At 38.8% G+C, this 22,125-nt stretch overlaps 1 protein-coding gene across 1 annotated transcript; it reads right to left on the bottom strand.

Moving 5' to 3' along the window:
* Positions 1–932: 932 nt before the first annotated feature.
* C7H5orf47 (chromosome 7 C5orf47 homolog) lies at positions 933–16,133 on the bottom strand. Its single transcript, XM_031035623.2, has 5 exons — positions 15,851–16,133; positions 7,427–7,512; positions 5,942–6,041; positions 4,252–4,290; positions 933–1,189 (listed from the first exon to the last, which is right to left on the bottom strand). Exons 1-4 carry the CDS (start codon positions 16,131–16,133, stop codon positions 4,271–4,273), a joined length of 489 nt encoding a protein of 162 aa, XP_030891483.2. The 3' UTR covers positions 933–1,189; positions 4,252–4,270.
* Positions 16,134–22,125: the final 5,992 nt, after the last annotated feature.

The following is a 22,125-nucleotide window of genomic DNA, read 5'->3' as shown; positions in this document are numbered from 1 at the left end:
TGCTTATACCCCAGGCTGGACCTACTGCAGAGCCCTTTCCTGCACTGGGTCCCACTCAAAGTTGGGAACCTTCTGTGTCACCTAACATAAGGGCCTGGTCAATATTTCTAGGTGAGGAATGTACTGCCTCTAGAACCAAAGAGGTCTACCATGTATGGGATTCAATTTTTGTGGTAAAGAATTCAGTATGCATGTGGGGTTTCTTTGTTTTGTTTTGATTTATTTGCTTTTTCATGGGCAAACCTCTTTTTGTCTTTTCCTCCTAAGTTTTCAGGTCTACGTAGGCCTTTGAAACAATTTAGGGAGAGAGACTGCATCAACAAAAAGCAGAAAAAAAATAGTCTAGGCAACAGTTAATTACTACTTAATACTGAGTAGAAAATAATGGGACTTTACTGAGAAACATTTCTAAATTATTTCCAAAGTACTATATCTCTCATTTATTTACTGAAAAAAATAACGTATCTAATAATTAGGGGCTTGGAAAGGAGAAGAATGTTTCCTGTGATCTTTGCCTCCAAATTTTCCTAAAATACTCCATATTACAATTTAGAATTTGCACAAATTTTCTAATTTTCCTTAGAATGAAAAGATGGCTTAAATAACAATTAGTTTTAACACCCAAAATAATCATTACTGTGTTAATTGTAGATTTTTATGATAAAACAATTGAGAAATTTAGAAAAAGTAAGGAAGCCAAAAACAATTTAAATGGAATCTGAGTTTAATTTAAATCATTTACATCTAAATGAAGGATGAATAAAGTGGTGGTTGCAGACTCATTAATAAAAGGGAAAAGTTGGCAATTGTAAATGCCTGCAATTATATTACTATTTAAATTTAAATTTTACCATAAACTTTAAATTTTATGTATAAAATTAATTTAAAAAGATATGGAATAAGTATTAATTCACATTTGAATAAGACTTGCATAACACTTGTGTGCATATGATAATATTTAACAAAAATCTGTATTAACTTGCAAGGAAATACATAATTTATTTATTATGAAGGTAGTTTTCTATTCAATTATGAATTTATAATGAAGGTAGTTTTTCTATTCAACTATGAAAGTCCCACTTCCAACAAAACACACCAAAATTAACATATAATTATGATTCAATTTAAAGTTCCATCTTTAAACTCTTCAGAGTCTTCTTTGGTAAACAGATCCAAAGATAGGTTAATCCTAAATAAAAGATGACAAAATTGAATCTTGTTAAGATAAAATGTCATGGTCAATAGTCACTAAAATATTTTAACATTTCTAAGACTGCTAAGCAACAGTTAGCCACTCCCTGTATTTACTGTTTTGATAACTTTTACTTTCTCTAGTTGACCATAAAAAGCTTCTAACACACTCAACATGTAATTCATTTTTCTTCTCCACTCCAGCTCCTGCCAATAATCTTGATGACTTCAACTGCTCCAGTTACAGAAACTGTGTCACAAAAACACTATTATCATAGTCTTTTATCTCCAGGCCACTTCAAGCCCCTCACAAGCAGCAGTATCACTTTCAACAATGTCATCACTTGGCACTTCTGCTTTACTTCTAGGTGCGGAAACTCTCAAATTGTTCCTAGCTGATGTATTTCTATACTCCTAAGTTTTGTACCCCTACACTGTCACTGAACAAGACCATTGCAACCCTTTGAACTGCCAAGCCCCTAATCTCCTGTAAGCTTCATTTGTACCCCACTCCACCCCTCTCATGACTTCTGATTAAGCTCCTAGAATCACTCTTTGAAACTAAGATTCCTCTTCATCCTAGACACCACCAACATTGTGTTCTCAGTCCTCTCCTCCCCCTCCATCCTCACATTGAGGTTTTCATGCACATCTACTGCCACAACTACTTATGACCTTCATGCAGCATAGATTGTACACTAGCTCCAATAGGACACTTCCAGCTGCGCCCTTGGAATTTTCACCTGAATACGTCATTACAGGTAAAATTCAACACACCAAAATAAAATTCAGTAGCTTCACAAAACCAGTTCTTCTTTTGACTTCCTTCTTTCTTAACTACTCATTTGCAGAACTTAGGATCATCTCTCTTATCCCCTACAGCAAGTCCTTTGTCTCCTCTCCACCACTCTGCTACTCCCATTTAAGTGCATTTCACTTTCACTTGGACCCTGTCAGAATCCCCAGTTTTTTCACTTCCTGTCTTGCCTCCATTCCAAACCTTTCCACAAAATAACATCAGATTCTTTCTAAAATGCAGATCTGATCAATCCACTGCTTTAAAATGTTCTATACTGATGATGTACAAGGTATTTGCATAGTCTTTTATTATGTTTCCATAAAATACTTATTAATTACAAAAGGAAAAATAAATTCCCTAAATTTGATCATTGTTGTGTGGTTATATAAAAGATATCTTTGGGGTGCCTGGGTGGTTCAGTTGTTAAGTGTCTGCCTTTGGCTCAGGTCATGATCCCAGGGTCCTGGAATCGAGCCCCACATCGGGCTCCCTGCTCCGCGGGAAGCCTGCTTCTTCCTCTCCCACTCCCCCTGCTTGTGTTCCCTCTCTTACTGTGTCTTTCTCTGTCAAATAAATAAAATCTTTAAAGAAAAAAAGATATCTTTGTCCTTAGGATATATACACTAAAGTATTAAGGGATAATATTTATATAGTATATATAAATATATAATATATATATTTTTAGAGAAACAGAGAGCTTAGGGAGAGGGGCAGAGGGAGAGGGAGAGAGAGAATCTCAAGCAGACTCCACATTCAGCATGCAGCCCGACACAGGGCTGGATCTCGCCACCCTGAGACCATGACCTGAGCCAAAATTAAGAGTCAGATGCTTAACTGACTAAGCTACCCAGGCACCCCTTAAGGCGTAATATTTTATACACACACATACACACACAGAGAAAGAAAGTGTCTAAGAATGAGAAAGCAAATGTGACAAGATGTTAAAAATCAGTGGAACTAGGTAAAGGGTGTGCTGGAGTTCTTTGTATTATTCTTGCAACTTTTCTGTACATTTGAAATCATTTAGAATAAAGGGTTAAGAAGATGTTTATTGCCTACTTAATGGAATACAAATATTACTCACATGAGACCCTTTGAAATACAGTCTCAGTATATTTTTATACCTTTCTTCACAATGACTACCGTAAACAAGGTTTGATCAAACTGTTCATTCCTGAACATTTTCTTGGACTCCACAGAACTTGCTCATGTCCATGTCTAAAATATACTCCCCTCCCCCCACATCCCCATGTACAAAAGTCTGATTTCTCTTTCCCAACACCCAGCTTACTTTTCTAGTACTTTCCAAACCCCACCAAACTGGATGTAATCTCTCGCTAGAAATTCAATGAACCCAGATCATTAGCAAACCAAGGCACAACTGAAATGAAAGGAGAAAAGATGATTCACTTGATTGAAAACATGTAATATTTCAAAATAACTGTAGAATCGCCTAAAGAAATTCAGAGGTCAAAGATAGAAGGAAGATTTAAGGGTCATTTAAGGGTCATACACACAGTAATTGAAGCTATAAAAATGGGTATGTTGGGGCGCCTGGGTGGCTCAGTCGGTTAAGCATCAGCCTTCAGCTCAGGTCATGACCCGGGGTCCTGGGATCAAGCCCCACTTCAGGCTCTCTGCTCAGCAGGGAGCCTGCTTCTCCCTCTCCCTCTGCCTGTCGCTCCCCCTGCCTGTGCTCTCTCTCTCTCTCTTTCTTTCTGTCAAATAAATAAATAAATAAATTTTTTAAATGGATATGTTATCTCAGAATAAATATGTAAAGAGAGAGCAGAACCAACAATTATTCCCAGGGCAGCATTTGTTATTAAGTGGTAGCAAAAGGGACAAATAAAAAATATCCAGAAAATATGGTCAGGAAGGCAGAAAGAGAACCATGTCATAACCTCCAGGACACTAAGAAAGAAGAAAAATTGAAAGTAGTAGTAAGATAATATTAAATGTGACAAGTTCAAAGAGAAAAGGGACCTAGAAGATATAAACAAAGAAACAAACAAACCCACAGAAACCATGGACCATGGAAAGAGTAATTTCAATAGCACTGTGAATATGGGGCCCAAATGACGTTTATTAAATTTCAACAAATATTTAATGAGGGCTTACTATGTGCCAAGCACTGGGTTTCAGGAAGGAAACGGGCTGGAATTAGCAACAGGCATACACTAAAGGTTGGAGAAGGTAAGATGTAAAAGGGAAGGAAATAAAGCCTATATTTTACAATTGTTATATAAATGGATTCTTACCAGAAGATGATAAGAAGATTCACCTTGTGTAATTTGAGTCTAGGAACAACATAAAATATACAGAAAATTCAAGTTGGCCTCTAGCACTGGTTTTCCCATTAATAAATACATAGTAAGAAATAAGAATTATAATACATTTCTAAAACATTATTATTAGTTTTGTAATCTGTTTTAAAATTGTAATGCAAAATAATAAATTACAAAGTACTTGTTTATAACAGGCTATTTCTGGAAAACACAGAATATTATTTTAAGTTGCCAAATAAGCCTTACAAGATTACTTGACGTTAGTAATAAACGTCACAAGAGAATTGACAAGTTCAAGGTTATGGTCAGAGCAAAATTAGATGTAATCTGTTTATTAAAGTAACTGGATCTGGATTAACACCTAGAACAATGTCCAGGGTTTGTGTGCATTGCTCTGCCTATTCAAACATCCTTTTCACCTAAAAAACCACGGACTTCTTTTTTTCTCCTAATCCCCACTTCTGCCTTATTCTCTTTCTTAATTGAATAAAGAGTATCGCTATTCTGAACATTGGTTTATCTGTCATTATTGCAAACAATTTATGCTATTATTAATGCAATATTACACAAACAGTAATGAGCTTCCAGTGTAACACTGCTTACAAAATGGCATTCTATTCTAATTATCATCTTATGAAAATATTCTGGGGCGCCTGGGTGGCTCAGTCATTAAGCGTCTGCCTTCGGCTCAGGTCATGGTCCCAGGGTCCTGGGATCGAGCCCGCATTGGGCTCCCTGCTCAGCGGGAAGCCTGCTTCTCCCTCTCCCACTCCCCCTACTTGTGTTCCCTCTCTCGCTGTGTCTCTCTCTGTCAAATTAATAATTTTTTTTAAAAAAAAGAAAAAATATTCTTCACAAAACTCAATTCTGCAGATTTACTGACTGTCAAAATAGAAGCTGTCATCAAGTGGCTGTACTAAGACCTACAGAAGTGTTCAGCATGGTAACATGAGTATTAGGACAAGTATGTGAAGGAAAGGGAATAACTATTATGATCTACCAATTCATGTGGCATTATTAGTTACATAAATTTTATCCAACTTAATTGTTTGAGAATCCAGAACTTCCTATTACTTTAATAAGTATACTAGATTACATCTAATTTTGCTCTCCCACAATATCAATTCAATATTGATGCAGCTTTAGAACATGGTTTAATTTATGAGTTGTTTTACAGGAATGAATTAATGACATCAAGGCCATAATTCAAGGGCAGTTTTGTTAAATACATTAAATTAGACTGCAGCATCCATGGAAGGAAGTGACTATATGAAGTGACACAGAATGTATTATTTTATATTGCAGTTAAAATGTTTTTCTTCATCAATATGGATGAGTTTTGTAATCTGTATTACAAAGCTGGCATTAAAATTCAGATTTAACAGACAAGTGTGTTCCTTTTGCTCAGTAAATTTAGTCAAGATTTACCTTCTATGCTCCTCCACTCACACTTACACCTGTGGTCTAGTCTATAACTCAGTGCTTTAAAATGTTTTGTACTTTTAATTATGATGAACAGTGATAAAATGGTGGCTGCATTTCTATAGTTCTGTACATTGAATGTGACAATTAGGAAAAGTACTAGACTAGTGTGACCCAAGGGTGACTAAACGGTTAGGGAAGCCAGTCTTCTTTAATACAAGCAAAAATTGTGTTAACTTACTTTCACAAGATAGTTGTTGGTATTTTAGCCTGAATCTATATTTTTCATTTTCTTCAAGCATTCTAGAAATGACTTTGTACACTCTATTCCATACTGAAACCTTAAAAATATAAGCACAGTTAAGGAACACTGAGCAGAGAAGCAGGAATACATTTTGACAGAGGCAACTGGCAGTGACTCAACCATGCTGCATGTCAACTGATATCACTATAAAACAATAATAGCACTTAGAGACCTGAAATTTGTTTTCCCATAATCAGTGATCTCTTCTGCTAACTTCCTAACATTTCCTCTCTGTAGTATTTATGTTAACTCTCCTGGATGAAGGCAATGTCTATAAAGTCCTACCCAAGTTGTTCCAATACATTCAATTTTGTTTTCAACAGTTATAAAAATAGTGAATTTCTAGAGATTTTTTAATGTATTTTATTCTAGTTAAGAATTAAACATTTCTCCTAGGACATACCAAAGCAAAAATTACCAGACAGCATGAATATACTAGAATAGAAAGAATGAGAACTATGGAAGCAAAGAGATCTAGGCTCGGATTCTGGCTTTGCCACTTAACAGTTGCTTGACGTTGGGCAAGTGTTTTACATCTCAGCTAGTAATAACTTCATATATTGGATTATTAGAATTAATGAAAAACATATGTAAATATATGAAATATATGTAAAGCACATACCCCAGTAAGTGACATATAGTAGTTATAAGTAAACATTGGCTATTGCTCTCTTCTCCTCACCCAAGGGGAATTGGTTCTTGGAAGAAACAGTTCTTAGTATAGTGGGAAGATTAGATGCACACTCAAAATACATTTAGGATGAATCACCTTGAATGCTATTTTATACTATGCATGGGTTGTAACTCATATAAACTCAAAGCTTAGAAACAATACAATTTTATGTGTCATTATCAACTAACAGTTTCTTTAAACCAAAGTGTAAAATATATGGTGGAAAACAAAGATTTGTAGAGCTAGTGATCTTGAATATGTTTAAAACACTCAAGTTACCGTGACATTTGGACAACTAGAGGTGAAAATGGTTCAGCAGTAAAGGTTCATCCTTGTTAGCTTTCCTTCTACCAACTAAATGTATATCCTTTCTCTTTAAAAGAGCAATATGACACCAGTATAGATACGTTATTCTTTTCTGTTAAGTCCATAATTTTCTCTTTATATTACACTATCTATCAAAGTTTGCTATATTCTGTGAAACATATATTTTCATGCTTTGAAAAATCTCCCATTACATTTTGATTAAAATGTGTTTATATCTTCAAACACTGGAAGGACTGTTCTCTACAGTTAATAAATATTTCCAAACCCAGTTCCATTTCTGCTAAATTAATTCTATTTTCTCATTTCAGTAAATTAAACTTTCAAAAGATGGAACTACTTTTACTGTTGCGTATCTTCACACATTTGTATTTAGAGAGGTTAATCTAAAATTCAAATATTGCTCATTCTCCTTTATAATATACCTTTTTCTTTTTCTTCATTATTTTGGAAGCTTCATTCAAAGGGATGGGGAAATCAAACTTTTTAGCTAAATTCTTCTGGGTTAAACCTAATTTTAAAAAAGAGAGAGAGTGAAAAGGTAAAAGATCAAGGCCAGCACATATTTTAAATGATTCACTATCCTGATAATAGACACAATAATAAATGTCTCTTGAGTTGTCTTTGGGGATTTTTACACTTGTTGGTATATTTCTGTTCACTAGATAATACCAGTTTACCAATTAGCTAATACTATGCTGGGGGAGAAAACCAAGAAACTACCTTGGAAATGCCTAGGAAATCTCCTTTCTTTACTGATTTGAAAGGTGAGTCCCCAAAGTCAGCAACACCAAACAAATACCAGAAGCCATATCTTGACCCAATGCATCTCTATAGTCTCTTTTCTTCTCCATTCAACTCCAGACACACATTATGATTTCAACTCTCCCAAATACCTGTGGTTCCTCAAATGCCTTGTTCTTACCCTTCCCAGCCTTTGCACATGCTGTTCTATATGGCTAAAACACTCTGTGTACATGCATGTGTGTACACACACACAAACACACACCTGCCAGGCAAATTTTTACTTGCTCTTCAAGACTCAGCTCACCCCATCACCTCCCCTCTACAGTCCCCTGCACAGCACTAGCTCCAGGAACACTGAAGTCACATCACTTAGCACACTTTTATATCACATATTTATAATGTGTTTCCTCCACTAGGCTGTGACCTCCCTGAGGGCAATAGCTATGTGTGTCTTAGTTATCTTTCTACCCACACTATGAGACACATAGTAGGTACTAATAAAGCTTTGTCAGAGTGAGTAAGCCTCCTCCCTCTACTCACCAAACCATGCTGCCTTCCCAAATATTAACTGTTAGAAGAAAACCCAAGGGCTTGTGTGTCCAAGGGCAAAATCAGAAAACACTGAGCACGTGTTCCCTAAAAGCCTTTATATTCGTCTGTAATCCGCCCACCCGAACACTTACCCACCTTATCCCTGCCCTACCGCTACCACTCTATACCTGGCTTTCTTCCCCCCATTCAATATTTAGCTTTCCAGGAACCTTCTCTGATTTCACAAAGCACCCTATGCTCAGTTATCATGAGATTTATCATGTTGTTTACTTGGGGAGTGTGTTTTATTCTTTAATAGAGATCCAGTATCTAATACCATACACACTAGATATGCAGTAAGTATTCCATTTGCTAGTGAATTAGAGTATGTTCTAAAATGGCATTTCCCAATTTGTGAGAAGCATACCACTGATTCTGGGTGGGGCACAGACCTAGCACTAAAGAACCTTAAATCACACAGTGAGAAACTCATTCTCTTTCCCATTATTTTTCAATCTGATGACATCAGGGAGAAAGTATAAGTTTGAAACTAGTATGTTATTAAGACTTCTCTGAGATTTGCTTCTCTCTCTTTATGACTACAGACAACCTTCGTTAGACAAGCTATTTGGCTAGAATTTAATAATACTGCTTTGCCTTTATTACATCATTTTAAATTAATTTCTATTCGTGGCAAATGGTACAGGTTTGCCACTGAGATACTGATGTAAAGTGTTCTAAAAAGAAATTTAGTTGAGAGGAAAAAAATGCACATATGTAAATAAATATATTAAGTAAATGATAGTACAGATGATATGCAGATACAGCGTAGGAAAATAACTCAAGTCTAAGAATCTCTGCTCTTCACATACCCATATGTACCTTTTCCTCTAAATGCCTATGCCTTTGGAATACTATACTTGCATCATTCTCAAATGTTTTCCATTTGTAAGTCTTACCTAACCCAGACATTACTCCTTGAGGCCAGGATAGGAGCTATCATGTCTACCTATAATTATTGGGGATCTAAAATATGTCAAGGAGTATAGAGGATGTGAGAAAGAAAAAGACAAAATCATTTCTTCTATTTGTTTTGCGTACTTCACTAAGGGTAGCTCCAGTGTATACCAGAGACTTTGTCCCAACTTAATGTTTTCAATCTTTCTCTAGCCTTCTTTCTTTTTTTTTTTTTTAAAGATTTTATTTATTTATTTGAGACAGAATGAGAGAGAGAGAGAGCTCATGAGAGGGGGGAGGGTCAGAGGGAGAAGCAGGCTCCCCGCCGAGCAGGGAGCCCTATGTGCGACTCGATCCAGGGACTCCAGGATCATGACCTGAGCCGAAGGCAGTTGCTTAACCAACTGAGCCACCCAGGCGCCCCTCTCTAGCCTTCTTTCTACACACTGTTTCTACACACTCAAAATATACTCCTAGTTCTTCCCTAATCACTCTCCATCACAGATCCATACCCAAGGCTATGCTCACACAATTTTTCCCACCTGTAATTCCCTCCTAGCTCAGCAACATGTGTGACTCTCATGGAGTTCCACCACCATGAAGCCTTCCCTGGTTCCCTCATTCCCAAATTATTCACCACTTCCAAAGCATTTATTTGTACTTCCACAAAAGCACTTGTCATCCTCTGTTGTATATAAATTATGAATATATCTCCCAAGTTCTGTGAGAATTGATTTATTAGTCTTGCTTGAAATGTTAGAAGAGTTTCCTGATTTGCCTGCCCCTGGATTTCTAAACTCCACTACGTTTTACAGAAACAGCTTACAAAGTACATCTTCCAGAAGTGTACCTGTCTCTGATTGTTTCACTCCACCATTCAAAAATCTTCAGTGACTATGAAATGACTGTCTCCAAGGCATTCTGCAATATTGTCCAAAACTTACTTTTCATTCATTCAACAAATATTTAGTCAGGCCCACTATATACCACTCACTGGGATAATCCCCCCTTTCCTCCAAGCCATCTCTGTTCATTTATTCTATATCAAACACTGTGCTGGACACTCTGCATGCATTCCGTACTTCTCTTAGTCTTTGTAGTAACTTGTTGTGGAAAGAGCTATTATCCCCATTTTACATATAAGGAAACGGAGAATCAGAGTAGTTAACTTGGCCAATATTACACTACTAATAAATGACAGAGCCAAGATTATGTCTTTCTGACTTCAAAGCCAATGCTCTTGATAATCTCTGCCTTCCACTAGCAATTTCTCTATCCATGTCCCTTGATTTCCTACCTTTATGCCTCTTCTTTCTCTAAACTATCAAAGCCTTTCTCAGGTGTCTTTCTTAGAGCATTCAAGTCGACTAGCTTGTATTCATATTATTCATTTAGAAGTTCCTTGACAGCAGAATATTCTGATTCTTCTATGTCAGTAGCACCTAATCTAGTGCCCACAGTGTGGAAGACATTCAATGTTGTTGAATGGATAAATAATTTACCTACTTCCCCATAGAGTGGCAAGTGTAAGTATTTAATAAACTTCCCTGTAATATTAATATTAAATACACCCCAAGCTGAGTAAAACGTAAGCACTTTCTGGCTTGGTTTAAATATAAATATATAACTCTATTCCTGGTCTCACAAGCACAGCAAGGGGGCTCTGAAGTTAATGGCTCCATCATCTGCCCAGCTGCCTAGCACAGAAACTTCAGATTTGGCATCAACCCTTCCTTCTCCATCTTTTATTCAGTCATTGATCCTCTGCTTTCTGTATTGCTGGTATGTTAGGTCAGACCTTTTATCTTTGCACTGGACTACTATGACTGCCCTCTAACAGGACTCTGGCCTCCAGTCTCTCCCAGCCCAGCTTCGCCCTAGTTCTCCTTCCTCCAGATGTGACCATGTCATCCCTACCACAAAGGAGCAGCAAAAATCCCAAAATTTCAAAACCAAACTTCAGGGCAAATTGCATTATTGTCTTTTCCCACCCCAGCAGAGAAGTCAACCAGAGGAAAGCCAACCTAGGTCTGCACGGCGCTAAGTTACAACAGCATAACACTGGTTTCATAATCTCAGCTACCCAGTTACTCCTAACCCACATAGGTGGGGATCTCTAGCACAAATTCATGCATCCCTTCCATTCTGTCCCCCTCCCCTCTGGGAGCTTCTTCATCCACTTTCAGTGTTCTTCACTTTTAATCCACTATCTTGCTGATGGACTATTACTTGTCCTTTGATTTGTGGCACTAAAGCAATACAGGCTCTCGTTCGAATCCACTATATTTTTTCCTGGCATCTCACCTAAGCTGTAGAGCTCCTCACTACCACAACTACTACCACCATCACCATACTCTCTTCTCTTCCTAGAATAAACCTTTTATCCTGTTTCAACTATTCAAAGAAGCTGGAAACCCAGAGCTAAAGTGTCTTCTACTACCCCTGGATTTTTTGATCCCTGGCAGAGGAGCCAGAAAAAAACAAAACAAAACAAAACAAAAACGTGAGCGCCTTTTAACAATGAGGCCATGAGAGGGGCTTGGAGTCCAAAATCATGACCCTGCTTAGGTACCTCTGAAGGCTTCCCGCCACAGCTCATTCTCAGCAGTCAATCAAGTCACACAAAGTACAATTTCATACATCTAAATTATCAAAGTAAATTTAGTCTGGAAGGATACCAAACAAAATATTTATATATTCCTCAACTTGGGCTTCAGTCTTGCCTGCCTCCAATTCAATCTCCCTTATATAGCATGGCCTAAGTAAATCTAACCCTATCACTTCTCTATCTTTTTTAAATTTACTTATTTGAAAGAGAGAGAGAGGAGGAGAAGCAGAGGGAGAGGGACATGCAGACTCTGTGCGGAACACGGAGCCCGATGTGGGGCTCGATCCCACAACCCTGAGATCATGGCCTGAGCTGAAACCAAGAGTCGGTTGATTAACCAACTGAGCCACCCAGGTGCCCCTCACTTCTCTTATTCAAAAACCTTCAGTTTTGGACTTTCTGAGTCACTGAAGACAATGGGGAATGTAGAGTAGTTGACTTCCCAAAATTTCATGCCAAACACTTTCACATTTTGAAAATTCTACATAAAACCACACCTTCAGCATTACTTGAAGACAGAGAACACTGAAACTGCAAAATAACTGTTTAAGTAAAATAAGAAAAATCATTCAGTCACAGAAATATCGGGGCTCTGATCCCATATGCTCCAGCCCCACCCCAAGCAGGGCTTTGTGGCCAGCAGGGAAGAGAAGATGGACACTAAAAAAAGTGCCTGCAGGAGAGCTGGAGCAACCAACAGAAAGATTAAATCCACCCTAAATCTGAAAATAGTAAAACAAAACCCTACAGATTAGAGCAAAAACTACAGAAAAGGGATTTCAATGGGCAATTTAAAGGGCCAGACACCACATAAAGTACCAAATATGTCATTTAATGGAATTGACTCAGTTTACTAAGGGGCAAGCATGATTTAAAGGGACAGTTTTCCAACTGCATTACTTCCAGGGGAGAAAAAGAACAAAATTGAAGGATCACAAATTAGGTCACAAAGAAAACATCAGTAGCATCCATAAAAGTGCAGACCTTACAAACATTCAGATTATAATGCAATAAAACAGGGATGCCTTTGGCTCAGGTCATGATCTCAGGGTCCTGGGATCGAGTCCCACATTGGGCTCCTTGCTCAGCGGGAGCCTGCTTCTCCATCTGCTGCTCCCCCTGCTTGCTCTCTCTCTCTCTGACAAATAAGTAAATAAAATCTTAAAAAAAATAATGCAATAAAACAGTTTACTAACAAAAACAAAACAGAAAATTCCTGGAAATTAAAAAAACAAAACAAAACTTGAATCTATTAAGCAACTCTAGAGTGAGAAGGGTAATACAAAGTGAAATTACAGAATTTAAAAATATAGTGACAATGGAAACACTACATATTAGAATCTATGGGATTTAAAGTAGTGGTTAGAAAAAAATGCATTGCAGTAAACACATCAATAAAAAGGAAGAATAAAAATAAATGAATGAAATGTACCACTGAAAAAAAGTATAAAAAGAACAAAGTAAGTCAAAAGAAAGCACATATAAGGAGATAACAAAGTTTCATCTTTATTATTTATCTTTATTTTTTAATGTGGAAGAGACTAGAAAAACAAGATGTCTCATTAATAAATTGAAATCTTGTTTTTTTTTTTAATTAAAACAAACAAAACACTGGCTAACTTGATCAAGAAGTTCAAGAAGAAGGGGGACTACACATACATACAGAAAAAAATGACAACTGGGAAATAACCACTGAAACACAAGACTTTTTTTCTTTTAATTATAAGATACTACTTTGCAGAATTCTATGCAAATAGATTTAGAAACGCAGATGAAATAGAGAATTCCCTAGGGAAATATAGATTACCAAAATTGACCCATCAGAATTAGAAAGCTTAAAAAGAGCAATTTCATAGAAGATATAGAAAAAGTTGTTAAGAAATTATTCCACAAAAAGCACTAAACCCAGATGATTTCACAGAAAAATTCTACCAGGTAGTCCCACTGTTCTATAAATTTTTCCAGAGCACTGAAAAAGAAGGAAATGTTTGTAATTCCTTGTTTGAAGTAAGTATAACTCTAATACCTAAACCAGATGAAGAAGTACAAAGAAAGAAAAACTACAGATCACTATCTCTCATGAATACCAATGTAAAATTCTAAAGAAATTACTAGCAGAGTCCGAGCTACTTTAAGAAAATAACACATCATAACCAAGTAGGATTTATTGCAGGAATGCAAGGTTGGTTCAATATTAGAAAATCCATTTATATTATATACCATACTAATAAATCTAACAGAAAAATGTGTTTATCTCCATAGGTCTGAGAAAGCCTTTGACAAAATTCAAGACTCATTTACTATTAAAAAAAAATGAAGAAAATAAAAATTGAGGAATACATTGTAATATTTTTAATATATATGCCTTTGTCCTAAAGCCAGCACCTTATTTAATGAGGAACACTAGAGGCATTTCCCTTAAGGTCAGGAATAAGGCAAGGATGCCCACAGTCTCCACTACTATTGAACATTGTACTCGAGGTATTAGTAATGCATGTAGTAAGACAAAACAAATCTACTGCAGGCATAGGAATGGGTAAAAAAAAAAAAAAAAGAAATGAAATCATCTCTATTTACAAATAACATCACAGTATACCTGGACAATCATTAGTATCAATAATAAAACTTATTCTAATAATGAAAGAATGCAGTGAAGTGCTAGGATTGAAAGTTAACATACAAAAACCAACAGGCTAAGTGAAAGAAGATAATCAAGAAATCTCACATACTGTATGAGACAATTTATATGAGATATCCAGAATAAGCAAATCTATGAAGATGGAAAGTTTAGCATTTGCTTAGAGCTGGGGTTAGGGGTAGGGGAGGGCAGTAAGAGGGAATAGTGAGTGTTAATGGGTATAGTGTACAGTACTAATAGGTACAGGTTTTCTTTTGGGGCATTAGAAATGTTCCAAAATTGAATGCGATGATGGTCGAACAACTCTGTGAAAAGCATTGAGTTGTACACGTTTAATAGGTGAGTTGAATGAACTGTGAATATCTCCATAAACTCTTTAAAAAGCACAGGTGGAGGGATAAGCCTTCAAAAAAGAAGAAAGACTTCTCCAGAAGACAGAAATGCTCTATATCTTAATTGTGGTGGGTGTTACCAGAGATATAACTTTATCAAACCTCCTCAAAATGTATATAAAATCAATCCTAAATACAGTTGATTTTTTTTCCTTTCTTTTTTTCAGAGATCAAGAAGTGGGGCTCCTGGGTGGCTCAGTTGGTTGAGCTTCTCAGTCTTCATTTCAGCTCAGGTCATGATCTCTGGGTCCTGAGATCAAGCCCCACCTCAGGCTCCACGCTGAGCACAGAGTCTGCTTCTCCCTCTCCTTCAACTTCTCCCCGTTCTCTCTCTCTCTCTCTCAAATAAAGATCAAGAAACTTCCTATATATTAACAATAAATAGAGGGGATTATGGAGGAGGAAACCCCATTTACAACAGAAAATCAAACACCTAGGAATCAATTTAGCAAAGATACACGCAAAACCTATAGGAAATTTTCAAATCTAGAACATTCCCAAGAGACACAAAAGCAGACTGAACAAATGGAAAGACATCCTATTTTTAGAGAGGAAGTGCCTCAACCTGGTAAAGACGTCAGTTCTCCTTAAGCTAATATAAAAATTCAGTCACTCCTAGGAATACCAACAAGCACGCCTTGGCCCCCCTCATTGTGGGGGACGCAAGTGGCTCCATCCAGTGACCACTCCTGTCAGTCTGACTACATGACCGGCACGTGCCCTTCGGCCCCCTATCCGGGACTCGCGTGAAGCCAGGGACCCGCGGGGCTCATGATTCGGCCCCGCGCAGGCGGCTGGACTGACAGGAGGCCGAGCCTGGCCGCCCACGGCCCGAGGGGCCCCCAGGCCGCGGGCCGCGCGGGGTTACCGCAGCTGGGCGGAAAGGCTGACAGGACGCTGACTGGAGGCCGAGGGCTGAGGCGCCCACCGCCCCGAGACCTAGGCTCCCGCCCGCCCACCGCCCCCTAGGCACCACCTGCTCGCGCCGCAGGCCGGGGACCGCTCCGCGCGCTCGACGCCCGCGCCGGTGGGGAGGCCACGGAGGCCCGGGACGGAGGGCCGGGGGCCAGCTCCACGCGGGCCGGGGCCGCCGCCCGCGGCTCCTCGGGGCTGCATTCGGCCCCGCGCCCGGTGCTCCCGAGGCCCTGAGCCCGGCGGCCGCCGAGCTCCAAGATGCCGCCGCACCGGTGCGAGCCGAAGCGTGTCACGTAGACGAAGCGCGCCAGGTCCCGCTCCTGCTCCCGGCCGGCCGCCGCCATCGCCGCCCTGGTCGCGGAACCGCCGCCAAGTTTCCTCAGCGACCCGCGGAGCACACGGCCGGCGACCGGGGACGCGGGAGGACTGCGAGGAGCGGGCGGCGGGGGCGGGGCCACTGTGCACGTGCAGGGGAGAGGGGCGCGCGCTGCAGCGGGACCGCGGGGCGGGGCATGCGCAGGTTGGGTGCGCGAGGCAGGCGAGACGCCGGGTGGTCAGCGGGGAGACAGCGCCGGGGGTCGACCGCCCTGCAGTGAGGCGGGGAGCGGGAAGGGTTTGGTTGGGGCGATGGTGGACCACTCAGCTGGAAAGTGGTGTTAAAGTTTGGGGACCGGATCATTGTGGGTAGGGAGCAGACTATGGGGGCACAGCCCTCTGAAGAAATGAGCTGAACTAAAATGAGGGTAGGGGGAAAGGGAATAGGCCACTGGGGCACCCTCCCCGCGGCTGGGTGTGGGGAAGGTTTCCGAGTGAGGAGCTGACCCTGGACTTGACCACTCTGGAGCGTAGGTCAATGAAGTTGGGCGCCTGGGGGAGGGGAGAGGAGACAGCACCCTTTGCTGCCAGAGCGTTCCAGCGGGACCTTGGCCTGGTATATGTTGCGCTGGGCCATGGGCCTAAGGCCAGCGTCTTACTCACACCGACTTGAGGCCCATCGTGGTTCCGCTGCTGCCCAGCTGGATTATTTGGGCAAGCTACTTTTCTTCTCTAAGCTTCCAGTTTCCTCAGAAGTAAATTCGGGATGACTGGGTTGTTAAATCAAAATAAAGCATATTAGGCATCTGGCACATAGAGAGAGTTCCCTTAGACTTAACCTTCATGTCACATTTATTGTACATACCCTATGAAGTGCATGTGGCAATATCTTTACATTCATACTTTACAGATGGTTTTCCCATAGACCATCCTTTTAAATCCATGCAGCAATTTACAGCAGAGGAACTGAGGCTCCAGAACGAGTGACTTCCCCAAAGTAACAGGCAGTTTTGATAGAGACATATTTTCTTAAAATGAATCTTTTTAATTGAATTATAAATATGTGCAGAAAAGTACACCGATCATCAGTATACAGATGGATGAATTTTAACACACTAAACATATCCATGTAATATCCACCCAGGTTAAGAAATGGTGCACTGCAGAAGCACCTCATGTCCTCGCCCAGGCCCAATGCCTTTGCTTTCTTTCAGATTCAAACAGATTCAAACAGCATCAGTGAGGTTTGCCCTTTCTGTTTGCCTTCCTTCACTCAGGCTGTGTTTGTGAGATACAAGTTATTATATGAGTTTGTACATCATTTGACTATAACTCCATTTATTCCTCATTCCACTGTTGATGGACATTTGGTTGTCTCCAGTTTGGGGTCATTGTGAATAGTGCTGCTAGGAACATTAAGATATATCTTTTGTTGAACATATATTAAAAAGTATATATTTTAGTGTGGAATTACTGAGGGCATTCATAGGTTCAACTTTAGTAGCTACTGACAAACAGGTACCCGGAGTGCTCGTACAAATTTTCACTTCCGCCAGCAAAGCATGAGAATTCCAGTTGCTCCAAATGTTCAACATCACTTGGCATTGTCAGTGTTTTTCATTTTAGCCATTGTGATGGATATGTGTATTAGGGCTTTCCAGAGAATCAGAGCCAATAAAGATGTGGATGTGTGTGTGGGGGGCGGGGGGGGGGGGGGGTGTAAAGAGAGAGGTTTTAAGGAATTGGCTTACATAAATATGGAGGCTGCCAAGTCCAAAATCTTCAGGATAGGCCAGCAGGCTGGAGACCCAGGGAAGAGATGGTGCTGCAGTTCAAGTCTGAAGACCATCTGCTGGCAGAACTTCCCCTTCTTCAAGAGAGGTCATTCTTTTTCTATTAAGTCCTTCAAGTGATTGATTGGACGGAGGTCCAACCATACTATGGAGGGAAATCTGCTGTGTTCAAAGTCTACCCATCGAAATGTTAAGATCATCAAAAAATACCTTCGCAGAAGCATCTACAGTAATGTTTAACCAAACATCTGGGTACTGTGGCCAAGGCAACTTGACACATAAAATTAACCGACACAGTGTGGTATTGCTTTCTTGTAATTTGCATTTCCCTGATGACTTAGGAAGTTGGGCTCATTGGCTATTTGGATATCATCTTTTGTGTTTAAATCTCTGGTCTAGGGGCGCTTGGGTGGCTCAGTCAGTTAAACGTCTGCCTTTGGCTCAGGTCATGGTCCTGGGGTCCTGGGATCTATCCCCACCTCGGGCTCCCTGCTCAGTGGGGAGTTTGCTTTTCCCTCTCCCTCCACTCCTCTCCCCCACTCTGCTCTCTCGCTCGCTCGCTTGCTCTCTCTCAAATAAATAAATAAAATATTTTAAAAAATTTTTAAAAATAAATCTCTTGTCTATTTCTATATGGGGTTTTCATTCTGTTCTCAATCATTATGAGGAGTTTTTATATATTCTGTATATTAGCTATTTGTTAGCTGTATGTATTGCAAATTCTTTCCTCATCTGACTCACCTTTTATTCTATGAACTCTTAAAACTTTTTTAATGTTAAAGTAGTCCAATATATCAATATTTTTTTTTAGAATTATACTTAATGCATTTGGTTTAATAAATCTTTACATATTCCAGGATATTCTCCTCTGTTATCTTCTAGAAGCTTTATTGTTTTATCTTCACATTTAAATATTCAATCCACCTGGAATTGATTTTATGAATAGTATGATGTAGAGAGTCAAGATTAATTATTTGTTTATATGGATTTCCAGTCCACTTTGGCTAAAACCTCCAATATAAGGTGAATACAAATGATGATAGTGAATATCCTTGTCTTATTTCCGATCTCAAATGATAGTTTCGGTGTTTTATTATTAAGTATAGTATTTGCTGTAAATTTGTTTTTTTATCATGAAATTTATCAGATTAAGGAAATTCCCTTCTATTTTGAGTTTAGTTTGGTGTTAAATTTTATCCAATACTTTGGCTATAATCTATTGAGATTATTATGTAATTTTACTCCCTTATTCTGTAAATGTGATGAATTGATCGAATTCTAATGTTAAACCAACCCTCTGTCTGGGATAAATCCTACTTTCTTGTAACATATTATCATACTATATGATTGCTATACCTTTAAATTTGATTTTTTACAATGTTTTCTTTAGACTTTTCACTTCTATGTTCATGAGAGAGAATGGCTTACAACTTCTTATGTATTTGGTAGAATTTATTGATGAAGACATCTGGGCATGGAGTTTTCTCCATGAGAAGGTCTTTAATAATTATAGGATTATTCAGATTTTCTATTTCTTTTTGGGTCAGTTTAGTAAACTGTTTTTCTAGGATTTGTCCATTCTTCCTGTCATTTAAAACTCAGTAGCAAAAATTGTTCAAATATTCCTACACTATCTTCTTAATGTCTCTAGGAGCACTGGGATATCCCCTTTTCATTCCTGATATTGATAACTTATGTACTCTTTTTATCTGATTTGTTCTCAACAGTACATTATCAATTTTATTAATCTGTTCAAAGAATCAACTTTTGACTTTGTCAATTCCCTCTATTGTTCCCTAATTCTTTTTATAACACCCTGAGATGGATATTTAAATCATTGATGTTGAGACTTTTTTTTCTAATGCAGGCACGTAAAGCTATACATTTTCCTCTGAGCATAGCTTTAGTTGTATGCCACAAGTTTTGTATGTCATATTTTCATTATTCAAGATATTTTAATTGTAATATTTTAGGTAGGGATTGTGTGTAAGTATATTGTTTCATTTCCAAACATTTGGGAGCTTTTCAATTTTTTTTGTTATTTATTTTTAGCTTAATTCCATAGTGGTCAGTGACCATACTCTGAATGATTTCAGTCCTTTGAAATTTTCTGAGACTTGCATTAGAATGCAGCATGTGGTCTACTTTTGGGAACTAACTGTGTGCAATTGAAAAGTATGTGTATTCTGTAGTTGTTGGGTCTAGTGTTCTATATATGCCAATTTGGTCAAATTTGTGAAATATCTTATCTAATAGGTTTCTTAATCAACGTATCCTGTTGATTTCTTTTTATCTATTTTGTACTATCAGCTAAATTAGGTCAGACTGTTCTATCAGTTACTGGCAGAGGTATGCTGAAAATCATCCTCTATAGCTCTGGATTTTTTGTTTATTCTTTTTGTTCTATCAATATTTGCTTTAACTGTTATTAGATGCCTACACATTTAGAATTGTTTTATCTTCTGGTAATTTGACCCTATTTTATTTTTATGAAGAGTTTCTCTTTATTCTCTTTATCTCTAATGATGCTTCTTGTCATATATTCTAGTGGTTAGTGTTTCATGGTCTTTTTCATTATTTTACTTTCAACCTTTTTTCATTCTTGAGTTTATAATGTCTGTTGTAAGCAGCATATAGATTATTTTGGTAATTCTACAGTGTATTTTAAACATCATGAGACATTAATATTATTACTGTTTTAAACAGTCAATATTCATTTTGATTTACTGATTTTTGATATATTTACCCTCTCCATTGTGTTTTTATCCATTCATACATATCCATTTTTCCAAATGGGATTATCTTCCCTCTACCTATAGGACAACCTTTACATTTTACATTAGTGTGGTTGTACTGGTGATGAATTCACTTAGTATTTGTTTATCTGATATGTCTTTTTGTAACGATTTTTAAAGAACGTTTTTGGTGGGAATCAAATTCAAGGCTGCCAGCTATTTTCTTTCAGCACTTTGAAGAAATTCTATTGTTTTACAATTTCTATTTCTTTTGAGAAGTCAACTGTCAGTCATATTACTGCCCCTCTAAAAGTAATGCATCTTTTCCCTCTGTTCTTCAGATTTTATTTTTGTCTTTACTTTTCAGCAGTTTTATCGTGAAATGACTCAGTATAATGGTCTTTGCATCTATCCTGTTTGGGCTGCATAGTGTTTCTTGAATGTGTACTTTGATCTCATTTATGAGTTTTATTTAATTCTAGGTTATTGTTTTTCCACGATTGCTTCTGCTAAATTCTTTCCCTTTTTTCCTGAGACCCCACTACACATGTTAAATCTTTTTACCCTGCTCCGTATATCCGTTTTGCTCTTTTCTGTGGTTTCTGTCCTTGTTTCTCTCGATGCTTCTGTCTGGTTATTTTCTACTCATCTGTAGACCAGTCCACTAACCCTCTTTTCAGTACTATCTAATCTGCTGTCCTCAGGTGTCCCACCTTAAAGTCTAGGGCATTTACTAGGGCCTCCCTGGGTGTCCCTGAACACTAGGCTGCCACTCATAAACTGGGCAGCCTCTGGTGGGGGAAAGCTATGGTGTAGAGTCATCTTGGTGCTTTTCTTGTCCTTGGAATCTTGACCCCTCGAGGTCCTCTCACCTCAGCCCAAGCTCTCCAATCCTTTTGGACAGATTTATTTTTCCTCTTTAATCCAGTGTTTGATGATTTTCTTGGCAGGAGAGACAATAGATCTGACACAAACTAGTGCCCTCTGGGGCAGATGCAGGGAACGGAGAAGACCAAGGCTACTGTACCTCATGAGCGTCTTTTGGCCTACCCACATGGAACAAACACAGATTTCACTCTCACTGCCCCTGTCCCCTGGGGCCCACCCAGTGCTCTATGAGTAGTCAGGGGGGATGGCCCCTGACGGGACAACCAGTGGGATGTCAGGAGAGCCTGGCAGATAAAAGGAGTTCACAAAGCCAGCACCTTCTCAGGGTTCAGATCTCAGCCCAAAGGACCCTCCTGAGAGCAGCCACCCTGGGTCTCTCTCTCCCTGCCCCCAGTCTCTTTCTGCATGGAAGTCTGGAAGTATCTAATTTAGTGGCTTACTCCTTGATTATCACACCACAACCCCTATAATTGCTACATGAAAGCAAGGACTTTGACCCTTTTGTTCCCACAACATGTCCCCAGGCACTTAACACAGTGCCTGACACACACAGGCATTCCAGACTCATGTGCTGTACCTATAAAGAAAGAAGTAAATGACTAGAC

The sequence above is a fragment of the Leptonychotes weddellii genome, chromosome 7 (assembly GCF_054177405.1).
Source record: "Leptonychotes weddellii isolate Sample4059 chromosome 7, ASM5417740v2, whole genome shotgun sequence".
NCBI lineage: Eukaryota > Metazoa > Chordata > Mammalia > Carnivora > Phocidae > Leptonychotes > Leptonychotes weddellii.
This window is presented reverse-complemented; position numbering and strand designations above follow the sequence as displayed.

Coding starts and splice junctions, on each gene's coding strand:
- C7H5orf47 (XM_031035623.2), bottom strand. CDS start 16,133: ATGGCGGCGGCCGGCCGGGAGCAGGAGCGGGACCTGGCGCGCTTCGTC. Junction 7,513..15,850: donor CCGGCCTGCGGCGCGAGCAG/GTGGTGCCTAGG, acceptor TTTTAAAATTAG/GTTTAACCCAGAAGAATTTA. Junction 6,042..7,426: donor TAATGAAGAAAAAGAAAAAG/GTATATTATAAA, acceptor TATATTTTTAAG/GTTTCAGTATGGAATAGAGT.